Source organism: Pleurotus ostreatus (assembly GCF_014466165.1).
Source record: "Pleurotus ostreatus strain PC9 chromosome Unknown scaffold_7, whole genome shotgun sequence".
Taxonomy (NCBI): Eukaryota; Fungi; Basidiomycota; class Agaricomycetes; order Agaricales; family Pleurotaceae; genus Pleurotus; species Pleurotus ostreatus.
The window spans coordinates 3,086,939-3,103,368 of NW_023503162.1; the positions used below are offsets into that span (position 1 = coordinate 3,086,939).

The 16,430-nt window shown below is 50.1% G+C and overlaps 1 protein-coding gene across 1 annotated transcript; it reads left to right on the plus strand.

Moving 5' to 3' along the window:
- Positions 1–6,406: 6,406 nt before the first annotated feature.
- PC9H_010286 (uncharacterized protein) lies at positions 6,407–16,237 on the plus strand (the record flags this gene model as incomplete). Its single annotated transcript, XM_036779780.1, has 19 exons — positions 6,407–7,756; positions 9,395–9,417; positions 9,467–9,574; positions 9,635–10,057; positions 10,110–10,160; positions 10,214–10,315; positions 10,370–10,456; positions 10,517–10,570; positions 10,623–10,649; positions 10,712–10,787; positions 10,842–10,921; positions 10,972–12,252; positions 12,317–13,057; positions 13,121–14,283; positions 14,337–14,495; positions 15,698–15,894; positions 15,931–16,015; positions 16,070–16,100; positions 16,159–16,237. The coding sequence occupies 19 exons, from the start codon at positions 6,407–6,409 to the stop codon at positions 16,235–16,237; spliced, it is 6,117 nt and encodes a 2,038-aa protein (XP_036629169.1).
- Positions 16,238–16,430: the final 193 nt, after the last annotated feature.

The following is a 16,430-nucleotide window of genomic DNA, read 5'->3' on the forward strand; positions in this document are numbered from 1 at the left end:
AAGGGCGGCCTCACTCCGGGCAGATCTGCCCACGTATTTTTCTTTCCCAAGCCCACTTTTCAACTCCTTCAGGATAAACCCAAGTTTTGGGGGCGTAACACGGCTTATGGGAATGTGGGCGACGTATCAAAAGTTGTAGGGTAGCTACTATTTTGTTTTCGCACAACAATGTATTCGCTAGTCTTGAAATGAAGCGTAAGGATTCTACAGCGCTCACAAATTGAAAGCTAGTGATCCAGATACTATATACTTCTAAATTTGAGAACACTTCGCACTTGAGAACTTACTTCTAAGTAGGACCTGTACTATCACTGCGCTAGATGTGCAAATATTTGGCACTCTTTCACAGAAACGAAATTCTACGACCACAAGTTCGCGCTGGATCCCTTTGGGCATGAGTGGTCAAGTAGTATACATTGTAATCTACCTTAAGAAATAATCCAGAGGTGCTCTATCCAGAATTCAAGAGGTTATAGACATGCTGGAGTGCGCAGTGCAAATGGATCCTCTAATGCAAAATGCCAAGACGCAGTTCTGTCTCGATCTGTCAGCAATATTTGCACTCCGCCATCATGCTGCTATGCTTTCCCTGAGCCGCGTCCAAGTCGCGTCAGACGCGTCGTGGGAGACCTCAAGAGCGGTGGAATGACAAGGAGAAGAATTGAATACTAAACTCTAATACGACTAAAGCTATGAAGGATTATGCGGGTGATAGTGGTATAGTATGAATTAGTAAAATAAGCAGTATTCAGACTTAACGCAGAAGTTGAGGGCTGAGGACGCGTCGATGGAGTTTGAACTTTATCGCTGTTGTCCATGCCAACCATGCCCGCCGCCCAATTCCTTTTTGTAGCTCGCATTCCAGGTAGCCAATCTTGTAGAAACTTGATGTAATGTCTTACGATGACAATATCCGCACGACGCATTTCAGCTCTGAACGATGCTGCCAGCTCGCTGGACTGTGATTTGCACCCAAATGCAAACAACCATTTGCTACCTACATCACGAGGATATTGACGAAGGAGCTCTAAATCTCTTACCAAGGTTGATAGTATCTGTACTCGTTCAAACTGATTTTTTGGTGATTTGCGGGACAGAGGATGGGCAGCAAAAAATGTTCTTGCATTAGGGGATCCGCTTTGCATTGGTGGCGCAGTGATAGTACATGCACTGGCCAACACGGCATACCTCCTCTGCTTCAGGTCATCTCTGATGAGGCCAACGTAGGCGCCCTCGGGGCACTCAAAAACGAAGGCAAGCTCAGGTGCCCACGGGGCACTCAACAAGGAGCACATCCAAGATGTCCATTCAAGCATGAGAGAAGTGGGGATGAACGAAAGGAAGTTGAAAAAATCAACCCTAAACCCTGCGCCAAGCAGATGACTACAGGTCAGGGCATCTCGGCGTTTTGGGCGCTTATTCTCACCGGAAAACCGGAGGTCTATACCAAATTGGCGTCTGTCGGAGCTCAAACTTTAAGCTCCGAAAAAAGCGTCGCACGACTCGAGTCCAAAGTTGAGCATCGCGTCAATATGAGTGGGACAGAAGAGACGTTTAGCAGCCCTATCTCATCCCCTTATCCACATTCCGGCGACAATGACGATGTCCCCATGTCAAAACCCATAAAACCATCAAAGGCTGGCGCCAAACGGCGTTGGTCCCATCTCATCTCCGACGATGACGACGACGAGTATGAGGATCAGTCCTTTAAACAACAAGACGCCGATACACCACCCCTGTCCACGCGCTTCATGAAAGGCCAGTCAAAGAAGCGTGATTCCCCACCTGCCAAACGTTCCCGACAGACCAGGCAGGCCGCCATCCCACCCCAAATGGCAGGCAATGAGATATATGATCCCCCTGACAAGCCGGAGTTTGATGGAACGGAGGAGCTGGAGCAACTATGGCCATGGGCTCAAGGTAGTATTTATTCAAGCGCTTCCAACATTCTGACCGAGCGTCTTTTGTAATAGAACCCTGCCCGATTATGATGGTGAGCGATCTCACAAAGCCATTCCCAGGTCCCCTGGAAAACGGCCTTCGTCAGCGCGCCCTCTTTCGGACTTCCGCATGTAAGTGGGCATTTTATGCTTTCACTTGTTTTTTCTCACGTCAATTTGTACAGGGGTTGATTCCGAAGAAGAGGATGAGCCAATGGAAGGGGAAAAAAGTAGATAGCCGTTAGCTCCTGACAATGTCTTCTACCAAAGTTGACAATCGTGTTTTTTGTCAGACTCTTGGATGCTTCTTGAAAAGGAAATGGAGCAACTTCCTCATGGTGAGTTACGCTGTTTTCAATTCATATCCTTTCCTGATAGACGAAGAAGTCTCAGAAGAAGTGCCAAAAACGCCTCAAAGATATGGCCCGCAGACACGGTTTCTCTCCGTACCGTCAATAGGCTTGCATGAAGATTCAAGTCCAGGAAACGATGACATAAGGGTTGAGAAAAAGACAATTATGGAAGAGATAACTGTGAGACGAAACGCAAACATTCCAGTCCAAAAACCAACCGTCAGGGCCAAACCAAACGCACGTAAAGTAAGTTCATCATTTCCTCGTTCTGAAATACCATGTATCTACTTCTTCTCAGGCAAATACCAGCACGGCTAGCCAGGCAACTGCAGCGGTATCCGTTCTGATCCCATCTCTGCTGTCCAAAATGCCTGAGTTCCGCCTTTATTTAGAGATCTCAAGCAAAGAACTACCCAGTTATTCAGTCCGTACGACGTCAGGCCCCCTCAATCTCTGAGCTAGGGTTACCTGTTAATCGGACAAGGTGTCATGTCTCATCGGTCTCAACGTCCAGCACTAGCACATCGTCTACGCACCAAGATCCCAAAGAACCCTCAATATGGCTTGAGTATCTTACAAGTCATTTGAGACAATGGGCAGACAGCGCTGATTGGACAATTATTCTGGAGTGGTTGAGCGACAGGGAAAACCAATGTTCTTCCAAGACATTAAGTAGTATCCCCGCAGACGTGAGTTCTTTCAACTGTCTGTTGACATCTTCCTAAATTTTAAGACAGAGTATTGAACTTCTCCTCCCGCTCGTGAAGAAGCTGGCGCGACAGCTTATCGACTTGAAGGCAAGGGGCCAATCTCTGGACGAAAAGTTTCTCCGAGGGATAAAGTATGTGATGAAAATCATGAAGCTGTGGGACTGTAGGCAATAAGAATTAGGTATATAGCTAGATGTACGATGCCAAAATTCACCACCTGCGAGAACCCCTATCTTGACATTTGCACGCCGTTCCTTTTTTTCCCCTTCTCAAAAAATGGACGCAAAGTACATTCCCCCTTCTTCCTCAGTTCTAAAACGAATGTCCACAACGCCAGGCCTTATTATACAAAGGGATATTGCGATCCAAATAGAACAGAATGAATTGTAAGACGTCTTCCTCAATCCAACAACTCGTAACAGAGTTTATCCTGCAGCGTCGTAATCTCGCCATGGGAGGATTCCGAAGAAACATGGAGGGGTAAAGTGATGGAAATCAGGCTGTCAGAGTCCCAAAAGGCTTGGGTTCAGATCCAATGGTTATATTCAGCAAGGGACACCCGCAATATTTCATGGATAGGCGGCAGGTTGTCTGACTCGCAGTTCGTTCTTATATCCCTTATCTCATTTTCTAACCATTTATGACATTTTTATTCAGTCAAAAGGCGGTCAGCTCCCTTGGGACGCATGAGTATCTCATATCTGATCATTTTGACTGGGTTAGCAGCGAAGCTCTTCTCGGTACGTTGGTTCGCAGCTCCGCTTTCTCCAGGACTTCATCTGCGCATAGGGCCATGCGAAATTCTCCACTACAATGACATGCCTGGATGTTCTCCTTTTGAGGTCTCTCCGAAAGCCCTCTTCTACCGATTCTCTTTGGTGACGACTCGCAAGCATCCTAAACTAAGGGTATGATAGAGTCCACCCATTACTTTGTAGCTCATTCTTTCCAGGGACTGACATATCACTGCCTATGCAAGTCCGTATATGATCCAGAGAAAGATCGACAGAGATACTGCTCTAGTTGCTCTGCATGGTATCATGAACGGTGTATGAAGAAGGCTCCTGCTGGTTTGGACAGCGGAGTGGATCCCGCATTGAATGGACTCAGCCATGTCCTATTGGCCAGCCCTATTGTGCGGGGAGGAGAGAATCGCTCCATAAGGGACACGCGTTCTTGGGAGATGGCTGGATCTGGGCAGGCGCTGAGAAACCTTGCCCATTTTCTTAACCATGGGGGCTGTCTAGATCCCAATTGGGCAGCGTCAATGGGCGGGGAAGAGTTTTTTCAAACACTTCTAACATTAGGAAAAGTAGCATACCTCTGCCCCAGCTGCGAAGAGTCCATATAGTTTAGTCATAATAACCCTAAAAAACAAGCGACGTAAATAAAACATCCGTTCAAACCCGCTCTCTTTTTTCACTGCAAGAAGCCATGAATATCTTATCCCTTCAGCAAAACTTGGCCAATTCTTTTGGACTTTCTTCTGATGATGATTCCTCCCCTCTTGACTCACCCGCCTCTTCTCAAAGTCTCGGTGGTCGTCTTAAGGATGCTTATGACCTCAGTCCCTCCTCATCTGTTTTTTCTGACGGCGGTAATTCCCTGGGCTTAGTTGCATCATTTCAGAACACCTTTGGGCTTATTTCACCATCCCTGTCTCTGTCCGACAACGACAACGACGATGACAGACTAAAATTGGTTCAAGAATTTCGGAACAAGCACAAGCCCAAAAAGTCACAGAAGCCCCCTGTATGGAGAAAGGACAGCATATCAAGCGTAGATACCGATGAGGATGACCCCAGTTCTACATTCTCAGACTTCGAAAGCAAAGGCCAAAAGGATGACGACTACGTGGAGCCTCCAGGTGCGCCGATGGGTTCTCCGCAGCTATCACCAGAGGGCGAGATGAGAGCTGCAGCAGGAGCTAACTCCATTGGTAAGTGTGCTGCGTTAACGTCTGATCGCACTTTAACAGTAGTTCCAGAGTTATACCTCATCAATCCTCTTCGGCTGGTACAAATTCGCGACTCTCTGATGACTCTGAGTCACGAACAGTACATCGACGGGATTGCGATGGATCAGTGGCTTCTGAAGCAGTACCAGCAGCTACAAGAGCCATTGCCTCGATACATCCCTATGACGTACCTGCTATGCGATGGGCCACCTTGGGGACCCGACGAGATTGATGGTTATCGAAGAATTTACGACGACTTACCCCTGATCGAGGAGGGTCCTTGCATAATGCAGGACTGCGTGGGTGTTATTTTGGTTAACAGAAACCACTACTGCTGCGTCATATTCCGCCCTGAAGCTCGTGAAATCCACATTCTGGGCCGCACTGGCGACCTCATGGGCAAGCGGGGAAACTGGACTGCGATAGGATCGCAAGATGTCTGGAGAAGGGTTTGCCTGCTCAATGGCTGGCAATTGGGCGAAGAGACCATGCATATCAAGGAAGTTGGATTACCGCAAAATGGCTACGACTGCGGCCCAATCGTATGCCAGGCCATTACGCACATGTGGACGGAACGGCTCGTCTTCGACTCGAATGGTTATTGGGAGAGGCCAGCCCTTCTTTGCTGCCATACAACTCGATTGACCATGCTCCGAGATCTCCAAATTAGCCTTGTGGACTGGATAACCATTCATGCCCATCTTCAAAACCATTACCCCGCTTTGATCGCCCAGTACCTAGATTTGCGAGAATTAGTTGATAACCTTCAAAAGTCCCTAACGCCCACCCTGTTAGCTGCTGTGGTCATTCCGATAGAGCAGAACCTCCTAACGAGCATGGCAATCTGCGCGAAATGCAAGCCGACGAGGCCCTTTCATCCGCAGAGGTCCTGTCGATCTGAACAGCTGAGCAAACTTCTCAAAGGCGCTCGAAGGTTCAATCCGTTCAATAATATAGTCTCTCCACCAGCCCAGGACGAGGACGGCGATAACCCATCCGGTGGAGAAAAGGACGACGACGAATTCGAGCTTGGCAGACTGGGGGCTCCAACTGAACACACACCTGCTCCGCTCGGTGCACTTATAGAGCGATTCCCACGACGCGTACTTCCGGTTCCCTTGACCCCGAGACCTGCGTTTCCTGTTCGCCTGACTAGGAAAGACAATCTGCCTGTACTTCCTGTCCCCTTGAACCGGAAAAAACAATCTGAGAGGCCTTCCCCTTCCTTTTGACCGAAATTTCGACGAGTATGAGACAGGGCCTACTGCTTCTGCTCTTTTGCCCGTTGATGATACGATTGAGGGGTACGCCCCAGGGCTGGTCTACATAGCCAAGCATATTCTCTTGCATGGCTGGGAGCACTTTCATGACTATGGCTGGCGTATACTCCCATCCTTTGCTCAGATGTTTCATATGACCCCACCCACTCAAGTTGGCAGCCACATAATGCGTGAAGTCCCTGACGACCTCGTTCAGCCCTCATGCACCGAGCCGCCCTCTGGGTATGATGTCATCTCCATGGGCTTGGAGGATATGATCGCACACGCTCGCACTTCTCAAGAGGCAATCAACATTGTTGTCACCGGCCTTGATTCGGAATCACGCCATGTGCATGTAGATATCACTAAGGATCAGCTTATTCTCGGTCCTGACGATCTTGCTGTATCAGCAGACATCGATAGCGTCATCTTTGTCACCAGGGAGCCGCGTTTCATGAAGCCTGTCGCCATATTAACCAGCCCCGTCATTCGTGATCGCGCCCCAATTTGGAAGAACAACCACGCTTACGCGGAGCTTCTTGTGCCGCCCTCAGATGAGGACAGAGATGCAGGAGGCGCACGAACAGACTGGCTTCTTCAACGTTTTGCTCTAAGCCGTGTTCCCCATGTGCACCTTGGCATTCAAGGTGGTCTCAGCAGCATGGTCAACCTCTACCTCTTCTTTCCTCGAATGACACACAAAGCCCCTTACTCACGGTTCTGGACGTCCAAGGTTCCAGCTCACATTCAGTATCTCATCTGGGAGGATGTCATCCTACCATCGCTCCGAAGTGTCATTGGTGTGACAGAGGAGGTCTACGCAGGCTATGACCAGGACCATGTCAAATTCAAGCAAGGTGGTAAAAGCTCGGCAACGCCATCTTTCCCCTTGAGCAGACTCAAATTTGCCCAATTTTTGCGGGAGCTTGATCAAATGGTACAATGCTGCTACGAATTTCTATCCCTTCGCCTTGCTCATGCCATATTTCAGATCAGAGCCCTTGACCAAGAAGGGAAGACGCAATACGGGTCCTACTTCTTCGTCTTGGAGAACAAGGGGTGCAAGTCGTACTGCCGAGCGACATATGAGCCAGAGATTGGCATGGATATGGAGGACACGGTCTCCAGTGCATTCCGCAAGTGCCAAGAGACGTTTGATGGTCTTGATTGGTCGTACATGTTAGATCCGTCGAATGGCGGCGACCTGCTTCTAGACATTGGGGTTAGTATCCATCCGAAGCGTCGTGGGGTAGTCGGACTTTGGACGCTGGCTGGGTTGGAGGCGTCATACGGAGCATCAGGATATGGCGCTGGCAACATCCACCACGTCAACACAATGGCAAACCATGGCGCCTTGCAATCTGAGATGGGTCAGAAGCGGGCGGAGCAAACGGGTATTGCGTTTCGACATAGTTACAACTTGTGGTACGAGGTAGTCAGGAAGGCTAACAATTCGCGGGACCTCTTCTCCGACATGGAGGTTTTTGATCGCAGCCCAAAGCACGTCGACCAAGTCAAGGGCCTAAAGGTTATTAAGGTGCGTACTATGCCCCATTGTGGGCCGCCCCCTTTTCTCGGCCGCTTTTACGCCCCGTCCTGCCTCGGATCGGCCAACCCTTCGTTGACAACAAATACTGAGGGACCTTCTAGCTTCCTCCAGACCCCAAAATCTCATCGGTACGTGCACCAGAAGTCGAGCTACCACTTGAGATGCCTCAGGCGCGTTGTCTGGCCCGTGGGAATATTCGGCTGTAGAGCGGCTGAGCGGCTTGTGGGCCTCTTGAGCGGCTTGTGGGCTCAACCTCTCGAAGAAAGACGGACTACATTATGAATTAATCACGAATTAATCACCTAATGAAGTTTAAATTAAAGGCTGAACGTTGAAGTACGCTGAATGTGTCAGAACGACACCATGCAAGAGAAATACAACCTCATAGTGCTACATGGAAGGAGAGGGGACGTTAAGAAATGCTACGGGGTGCAGAGCGGAATGGAGGTTCTAGAAAAACAAACACCCAGAGGCGCATCACAATAAATCACAGACTGCGGTGGAGATGGAGGGGGGATGACATGCAGGGATCGCCCATGGTGAGTGAACGCTCTTTGATGGCAATGCCAATTAGATTAAGTACTAGTATTCAACAGCAGAGCTCACCTACGAGGTTTGATAATGCACCCGACCTTCTCTGCGAGCTCCGCCGTGTTTCCAGTACTCAAGACAAAGTCCTGTTCTTCGGACAGTACTCCATGCCTGAAGACGAGGTCGTAAATGACCGCGAGCGTGGGCAGATGGTCGTCCTGAGATCTGTACCGCTACAGGGTACCGTTGGGCGTAAGTGGCTGTTATCGAATGAAAACAACAAAGCTTACTGGCGGTCTCAGGGTTGATTGGCATAGGGCACTCGCACGAGGGCACAAGACACGGTTTTGGTGTAGCCAAGATGCTGCGCGCAAGAAAAAGCCTAAGCCAGTTCAAGGGGAGAATATCGTGCACCATGATACGCTCCGCACAGATGATCGCAACCCAACAAGGAAGTTAGTGACCGTGCGTCTGTTGCATCAGGCGCGGCATCAGCATTATTATGATGTGACGTTGCCTGCCGAAGCTCTTCAGATAATATGGGATGGGCTTGAATGGAATACACCGAACGCGCTTGCACCTCGTATTCAGCACTTGCATCCGCGGGTCACGTCTGCCCAGGTTGATGCTGCGTGGACAAAGATCAGCAAAAGTCTATGGAAGCGCGACAAGATGCAACTCACCTCGGCTCAGATAAGACTATTTCCTCACCAAAAGTGTCGAAGATGAGGATGACCGTGGCCGCAGGTGGAAGGAGTTAGGATCACAACCCGCTCTCACTGCAACCGGCTCGAAGCACGTCGACTGAACGAAACCGCGTCGCTGAGAAAATGGATGAGAATCTTGATTAATCCGAAACAAAGAACACACCAGGGAAGACAAGATCCAACCCATCCCGGAAGGCACGCCTGGGCAACGACAAGGTGAAGAGGCTAATGTCGGAAGGACCATGCTTCGAGTAATCGACGACTTACACCTTTGTGAGATCAGTGTGACATCGCTGTGACTTAACGATTTCATCGACGTTACAGTCACGGAGTTCATCATCGTTCTGCAACCATTGTTCATCATCGTTCTGCAACCATTGTTTTGCAGCGCAATATGGACGAACTTCCGCAGTAGGTATTCATCTTACTGTCCAAAATGTCTAATAATCAAACTTCTCAGCGCGATCAAACTTGTACTCAAGCAATTGAAATTTTCAACGACAATTCATGACGATTGGAAGTGGGGATCCACGGTCGCCTTCCGTGATGCGGAAGGGGGGGTCATCATGTGCGTAGCTTGACATGAGATCAACTGCGCGACTCTCGACTCACCGACTCATGCAACTAGTGAGGACCTACCCAATGAGCAAGTCCCGCCGTTATCACAGGATATCTTGTCCAAAATTCGCGCAGCTTTCCCATCCGCCTCCTTGGCTAAGACCCCAGCCCTCGGCTCTCCTGAGAGTGACGACGACCTTGATACGAACTCCCAGCTCGATAGCGATGAGGAAGTGGAAGTTTACGAGATGGCTCTCGAAGATGGCATCACAACACAAGCTCCGACTCAGGATGAAGCCGTTGATGCGATGGATATTGAAGACGAAGCGCGGATCTGCGATGAAGATATTCTGTCTAAGTTTTTGGTTCGGGATCTGCTTACCCAACAGCAGACCGGCGGGGTTAAAGAACAGAAGGCCCAGGCGATGGAGGACGAATTAGCATTGATAGCTCAGCAACTCGAGCAAATCGCGATTACAACGGGGCCTCCTGGGTTAGTCTAATCGCAACAATTCTTTTTCAGCCCGCCTGATAGTTCTGCAAAGCGATGACTCTCATCATTCCGTTGACCCAACCAAAGCCCCAGATACGCTACGGTATGTCTTCACTTGAATAGCTTCAGGCATTCAATCTGATACTCCAAACCAAGGTCTGATAATGAGAAAGATGCCGACATGCAGATGGACAACATAATACTCTCCGTGCATGCTATCACCAAGCGTCTGACGCGGTTGGCCATTGCCGAAGACCCGTGAGTTATGCCCGTGACCGTCTATTCAGCAACATATATATTCACAACTAGCAGTAGCTCAGCACCAGTTCGGAAGCGGCCTGGCCGTCGTTATGGTCTTAATTCTATATCTGACGATGAGTCTACTGAGTCTGACAGCCTGTGCGTTGCGTTGACTGGGCTACTCATTCCATGCACGCGCATTGACAATTGAAATTTTAGATCCGAAGAAAGCGAAAGTGATAACGAGGACAGCATGGTCTCCAAAGACAATGTGTATGTTACTACTTTCGATCAGCTTCTTATAACTCACAACTCTGTTACGCAGCGTGAAATCCCAGAGATCTTCCATAGCGTAAGTCACAATGCCTGTGCGTATCCAGAACTCCACTGAACCATCTGGGGCCCGCGATGCAGTTCATCGGCAGAAGTCTCGGCCAGCTCAGACAGCGAGTTCGAGGTTGAGGCCATCCTTAAGTTTAAGAATGATGATGTGAGTGAAACTGCCGACGATTGTAAAGCACGAAGAACTGACTACCATATTTAGGACGGAAAGCCCATCTACTTTGTAAAGTGGAAAGGTTATACCGACCGACACAATAGCTGGGTTAGAGAGGAGGATGCAGGGTATGATATTCCTCCACGTACGTCAACTCGGTATACTGACCAAACTCAAGAAACACCCAGGATTTGATCAAGGCCTTCTGGAAGAAGAAGAATGCCACTTCTCCGTCTCACAACGATGAAAGGCCCGAGAGAGAGACCTGGAGCACGTCGCGCATGGATGGACCCCTGGATGTCACCGACCAATTAATTCACCTCGATTTTCATGGTCTTGTTTACAATAAGCTCGTCAAACTCATCATCTGCGTTCAATGTTCCCTGGGCCTCCCTTTCGGTATGGTTCATGACCATCTCACCACAAAGACCTCGGTGCCTATTGCAACGGACAAAGTGCCTGCCGCCTGCAAAAAGGAGACCGTGGTACATACATTGAAAGGTCCCATGGCCAGCCTGACAGTTTTCACCGCAGCGTTGAAGGCTGTTCTCAAGCGGCATGGCGTTGAGTTGGCTGAAGTTGGCGATATGCGCACTCCGGATGCTTGGACTGCCCACTTCCAGGAGTTTCATCGTCGCTTTCCCGATGTTGCCCCCCGCATAGAAGGCCTTCAAATATACATGGTGCGTCGCTGCGCCACCTGTCGCCGCGCGTACACTAGTTTAAATGTTTACAACAAACATTTTGTCCGCCTTCCCTCTGGGTCCCGAGCTTGCTCCTTCAGCGACGAGGGAAAGCCCATCATGTTGGCGCAGCGAGCTGCGGACAAGGCCAAGGCTGCTTTCCGCATTAGCAAGGAAGCTCCACCTACCCTACCCGCCGTTATCAGCGATATCGAGGACGTTTCCGATGTTGAAACCAACAACAAAGGCAAGGCACTTCCACGCACCAAACGAAATGGCCGCAAAAGCCAAGGAAAGGGCGCCAAGGGCAGCAACGACGAGGCGGACACCCCTGATCGCCCACAGAGGGGGACAGCTATGGTACCCAAGGGAGAGGACATCACTGCGCAATCCTTCACGCGTGCAAAAAACCGACAATTCTACTTTGAGGTTGACGCGAGCACAAAAGACGTGGGCACGATCCCTGGGGCAAACCTGTTGAGCTGGGAGACGAGGCTTCAGGCTAACAGGGCTCGTATGCGTGAGCAGGCTCAGAAGGCGACGGATGGTGTCAAAAAGGACACCTTTGTTGAAACCGAGGGCATCAGGGGGTTTCTCGAGCCTTTCGATCCAGCAATTGTATATTCTGCCTGCCATATATCGCTACGGGGTGGTGGCTTAGGTAACCGCCTTCGCCGGAGGTTGGCGTCGCTGCGTAAAGGGAGTTCGATGAACGACGTCCGCACAGTGCAATCGTTCCATTCCTCAGTCCGTTTTCTGTTCAAGGATTGTTCACCGTGAGTCCAACACTCCATCTTATTGAACGCCAAAACCGGGATGCTTACATGTATGGCCCTTTAGCCGAACAAGACCTGGAACAGACTGGAAACCAAACCTGAGCGACACTTCGTTGGCAATCTACACGGGAGTTCAAGAGATGATGATATGTGCTGTTGCGACTCACGTTCTGAAACCTATTCTCGCTCGGAATGGCAAATCTGCGCTCTTTTGCCTCACGCCCGTCCAAGAACAAGCTACTCGCAATCTCATCCACTCCTTACATGTCGACCGCACAACAGCACTTAGCAAGAAGGAAACACTCATCGCTATTGAAAGAATGTATGCCATGTTATACAGCATCTACTTTCCGCCATCGAGCACCCAGTTCCTCAAGCAGTCCTTCTCATCGCCGCTTGTCGCCTTTCTTGCCACGCTGTGGATCAAGCACGATGGGACGTATATTGAAATCCAGGAGTTCACACCGTACTTGGCGAAAGTCCAGTTTATGATGCGTTTGGCCGGTTTTCACAAAATGCAAGAGTCCTTTGAGGTGGTTGAGCAAGGAGAACGTGATGAGCAGGCGGATTGCAGTTCTACTCCTCCTTCTCGATCTGGATCTCCACAGAGCTCGCTTCAGCAAGCGGCAGATGTCTGTTTCTCCCCCAAGAAGCCAGCGGAGGGCTCCCCTGATGGAGCAGTCGCCGATGAGGACTTTCTTCTCCGGCAGGAGATGAAGGACCTTCGACCTCGTCGTAAATCCCTTCATGATTTTGAACAGGAGCTCGAAAACGAGGGCAAGACAGGTTCGCAAAGGTGGTTCTTGTGAGTCTTGTCATTAATCGCGCGCACAATGATTTAGCATGCTTATTGCATCTATCATCGTAGATTCGTCAAAACCTGGACAGCGACATATCTCTGGGAGTTCATGCCCACCCCTTTTGCGACTTTGCGGGGCTGGATGCATACAGCCACTCATATTGTGAACCGCACAACACGGCGACCAATCATCGTCACTACAGACGACGCTGGGGGTACGGTTCAGATCGGAGCAGCAACTTTCACGGTTGACGACTTTATTGCTGCTATTCATCGTGAGCTCGAGCTACTGCTTGAGCTCATCAAGCAAATTTTGATGGGCGTCGACCTCGCTGAGGAGGGCATTCAGTACAACCCATACACCATCAAGGATACAATGGACGAGGCGACACCAGGGTACGGTATATTCAACCCGCTCGAAAACGAGGATAGCAACAAGTTCTTTGCCGCTTTAAGCAAGTGCGGTGCCTTCACCAAGGACGGTCAACCAGACCAGGTCGACTCAGCAAAGATTGTCGAGTGGCTGGCGGTGGTGGACGAGGCATGGAAAATACTTTATCCCCTTCACCACATGCTCTGTGGGCCAGTCGCACGAGGCACTGAAGAAGGATATTACAATATCGTCAATCAGACTGGTGGTCGTCGGCACGTATTCTATACCACAGTTCAGGGCGCCCCACTATTACTGCTTCGCAGCGACTACCACAAGAACCTCAAACAAACCTCGCTCGTGAAGGAGATCCACCGAGTTTGCCCCCATGTCCTAGCAGAAGCAACTTGGATCCTTATCCAGCTGGTTCGTCCAGTCGAGGCAGCCTTTGCAGCCGAATACATCATTCCCCCGGAGCTTTTCGATAAAGCATCAGTTGAGTATGCAAGCGGTCTTTACGTCTCGTTGGGCCGCCGGATGGACAATATCACCATGTCGCACTGCTTGAAGGCTTTCTTCGAAAGGCGCCTTCAATGTTCAATTGGATTGCGCCTCTTCCGTCACCTTTCCATTTTCATCCAACGCCGAGAGCTCAGCAAAGCTCCAAAGGATGACAAGGCCAAAGAACTTGTCGTTGCTGCCGAAGTGATGAATGGTCACACTGCGGACACTGGCGAGCGGATCTACGCCCGCCTTGCCCAGATGGGATCAGGCTCAGGTAGTTTAAGGGATGCTCAGATCAAAATTTGCCTTTTGATGCAGAGAGTGTATGGCGTCGATTCATTCCCCCCGCCTCAGAGTGGTGAGAGTTCATCGTAATTTGGCCTAACTATCTGTTAATGAACGGGTTAACAGCGAAAGGTCTTGTGAAACCGACGAAGCAATCGCCGTTGTTGAAGCAAGAGAGCTCTCGTAAAGTGACACGACCCTTGAAGCCAAGGCAAGGGGCCGTCAAACAGGACAAGCCGTCTACGTACGCTGGGGAGGTGTCGAAGCCAGCTCGGCAGTTGCAGCGTACGCGGCAGAGAGCACAACAGGGATAATATGCCTCAAATAACTCACCTCTATTATGCTGGACATTTCTTCTTCTCGTTCATTATGCTGGACGTTTCTTCTTCTCGTTCATTATGCTGGACATTTCTTCTTCTCGTTCTTCCAAGTTTGCGACGCATCTACGTTTGTTCGATGGACCCACGGCTCTGTATATCCTACGTTCACAGTATCTCGAACAGCGCGCTTTCCAGAACTACATTTGAAATAGTTTTGACCGTCTTTTGCTCGTTTATCTGTCAGAATACGTTATATACTTGTTTTGCCCGCGAGCATACCGCAACGTATCCCGGGATACGCTCTAGGCGCTACTTATACATACCCTTTGACCCCGCCGCTTCGTCACCCTCTTTGCGGCACCCCGTGGGTGTAAAGCGCGTCTGCACCACCCAGACGAACGCAGACGACGGATCTGATGAAGGATCCGGTCAGCGACGTGTCGACGCCCTCCTCGCACGTTCGCAAAGCCACGCTAGCCCGCTCGACGCCCTCCTCGCAACCTCCCGATACTGCCTGCGCAGCGCAAGCCGCTCCGTGCTGATGGCCGGGCAAACGCCGGGGGATTTTCCCCTTTGGTAAAATAACGCATTCTACACGTAGGACTCCTAACCAACGATGTTCAAGAGCGCGGTAAACGACCTTCTCGCTACCCAACTTTGTCTGGAAAAAAGCGTCTTGCTTCGCGTCGTTTTATTCGGGACACAATAAATATTTTATGCATTACTTCGCCGGCAGCCGCGCCGTATAAGTCGACAGTTACGTGTTATCAGCTATGGTACGAAGAGCCGTCTGCTGTGTAATCGGCTCAACTTACAAAGCGCGTGCTCTAGCATCACCGAGTCAAAGCCCATCAACGCCTGTTCATCCGCCGTGAGCTCCTTCCGAAGATAATCTTGAAGTTGAACGAAGGCGTTGATGCGAGATACTCCCCTCTCCAAGTTCAACGTCTCTCCTCTGCATACCATAATTGCCTTGGCGCTCCAATTTCAATCGCGCGAAAAGGCGATCTCTTATCTATTTCTTTCCTCTCAGCGCCCACCATTTCACCGAGCTTCTTCTAGCACGCGCACTTATTTTGCAGCTTGCCCCGCAATAAGGTCAGTAATATCTTACGACGCTCAACGTTCAGCATTTTGACGAACTGCTCGTGCTCTCACCCGAATAAGCGGGAGCACAACGTGTCGACTTCATCTTCATCACGCAAGCGTCTTTCAAAGGCATACAATGGTCAGCTCCATTTTCATACCGTCGTATCCACCACTCTAACGAAGTCCTCCGTGGCTTCACCTGTATTGGCATCATCTCATCCGCCCGCACCGACTTCGCGTTCAAACTGCTTTCACTCGCAGAACTTAGCCACCTGGTAAGTGCGCGCTCTATTCGATTGACATCGCCATAGGTCATCCTAAATCTCACGGAGGACGTTTTGCCGACAAGCGTTGGCGCAACTACCGACGCCGGCGCAATGTGCTTTGATCACGTGTGTAGGTCCCTCGCCGCGTTCTAGAATATACTCGTCTAGACGCTGTGTTTCTCAGCAGATATTTGCATTGAGCGTGAACCCATCCAGTAGGTCGACCATGACCAGCCCACGTCAACGCCAACGTGCCTGAATCGTCAACATTAGCGATACGCTCTCCTCACCTACGGAGCGATCATCCGAGCTCGACCTCAATCTTTCCAGCCACCCCAATCTATCTTTGTAATTGAGATCGCCTCCACATCACATAGAAATTCAGGGCTTTCGGTCTACACGGTATTTGCTCAAGGTCAGTTCTCTTCCGTCTCGACTTACTCCAACTCTGATGAGCTTTTGTATGACGGCAGAGAATGTTTCTGCAGCGTCTCGTCGGAAGACCCCAATCCAAACCCTGGGTTCACGCATGCGAAGATACACCT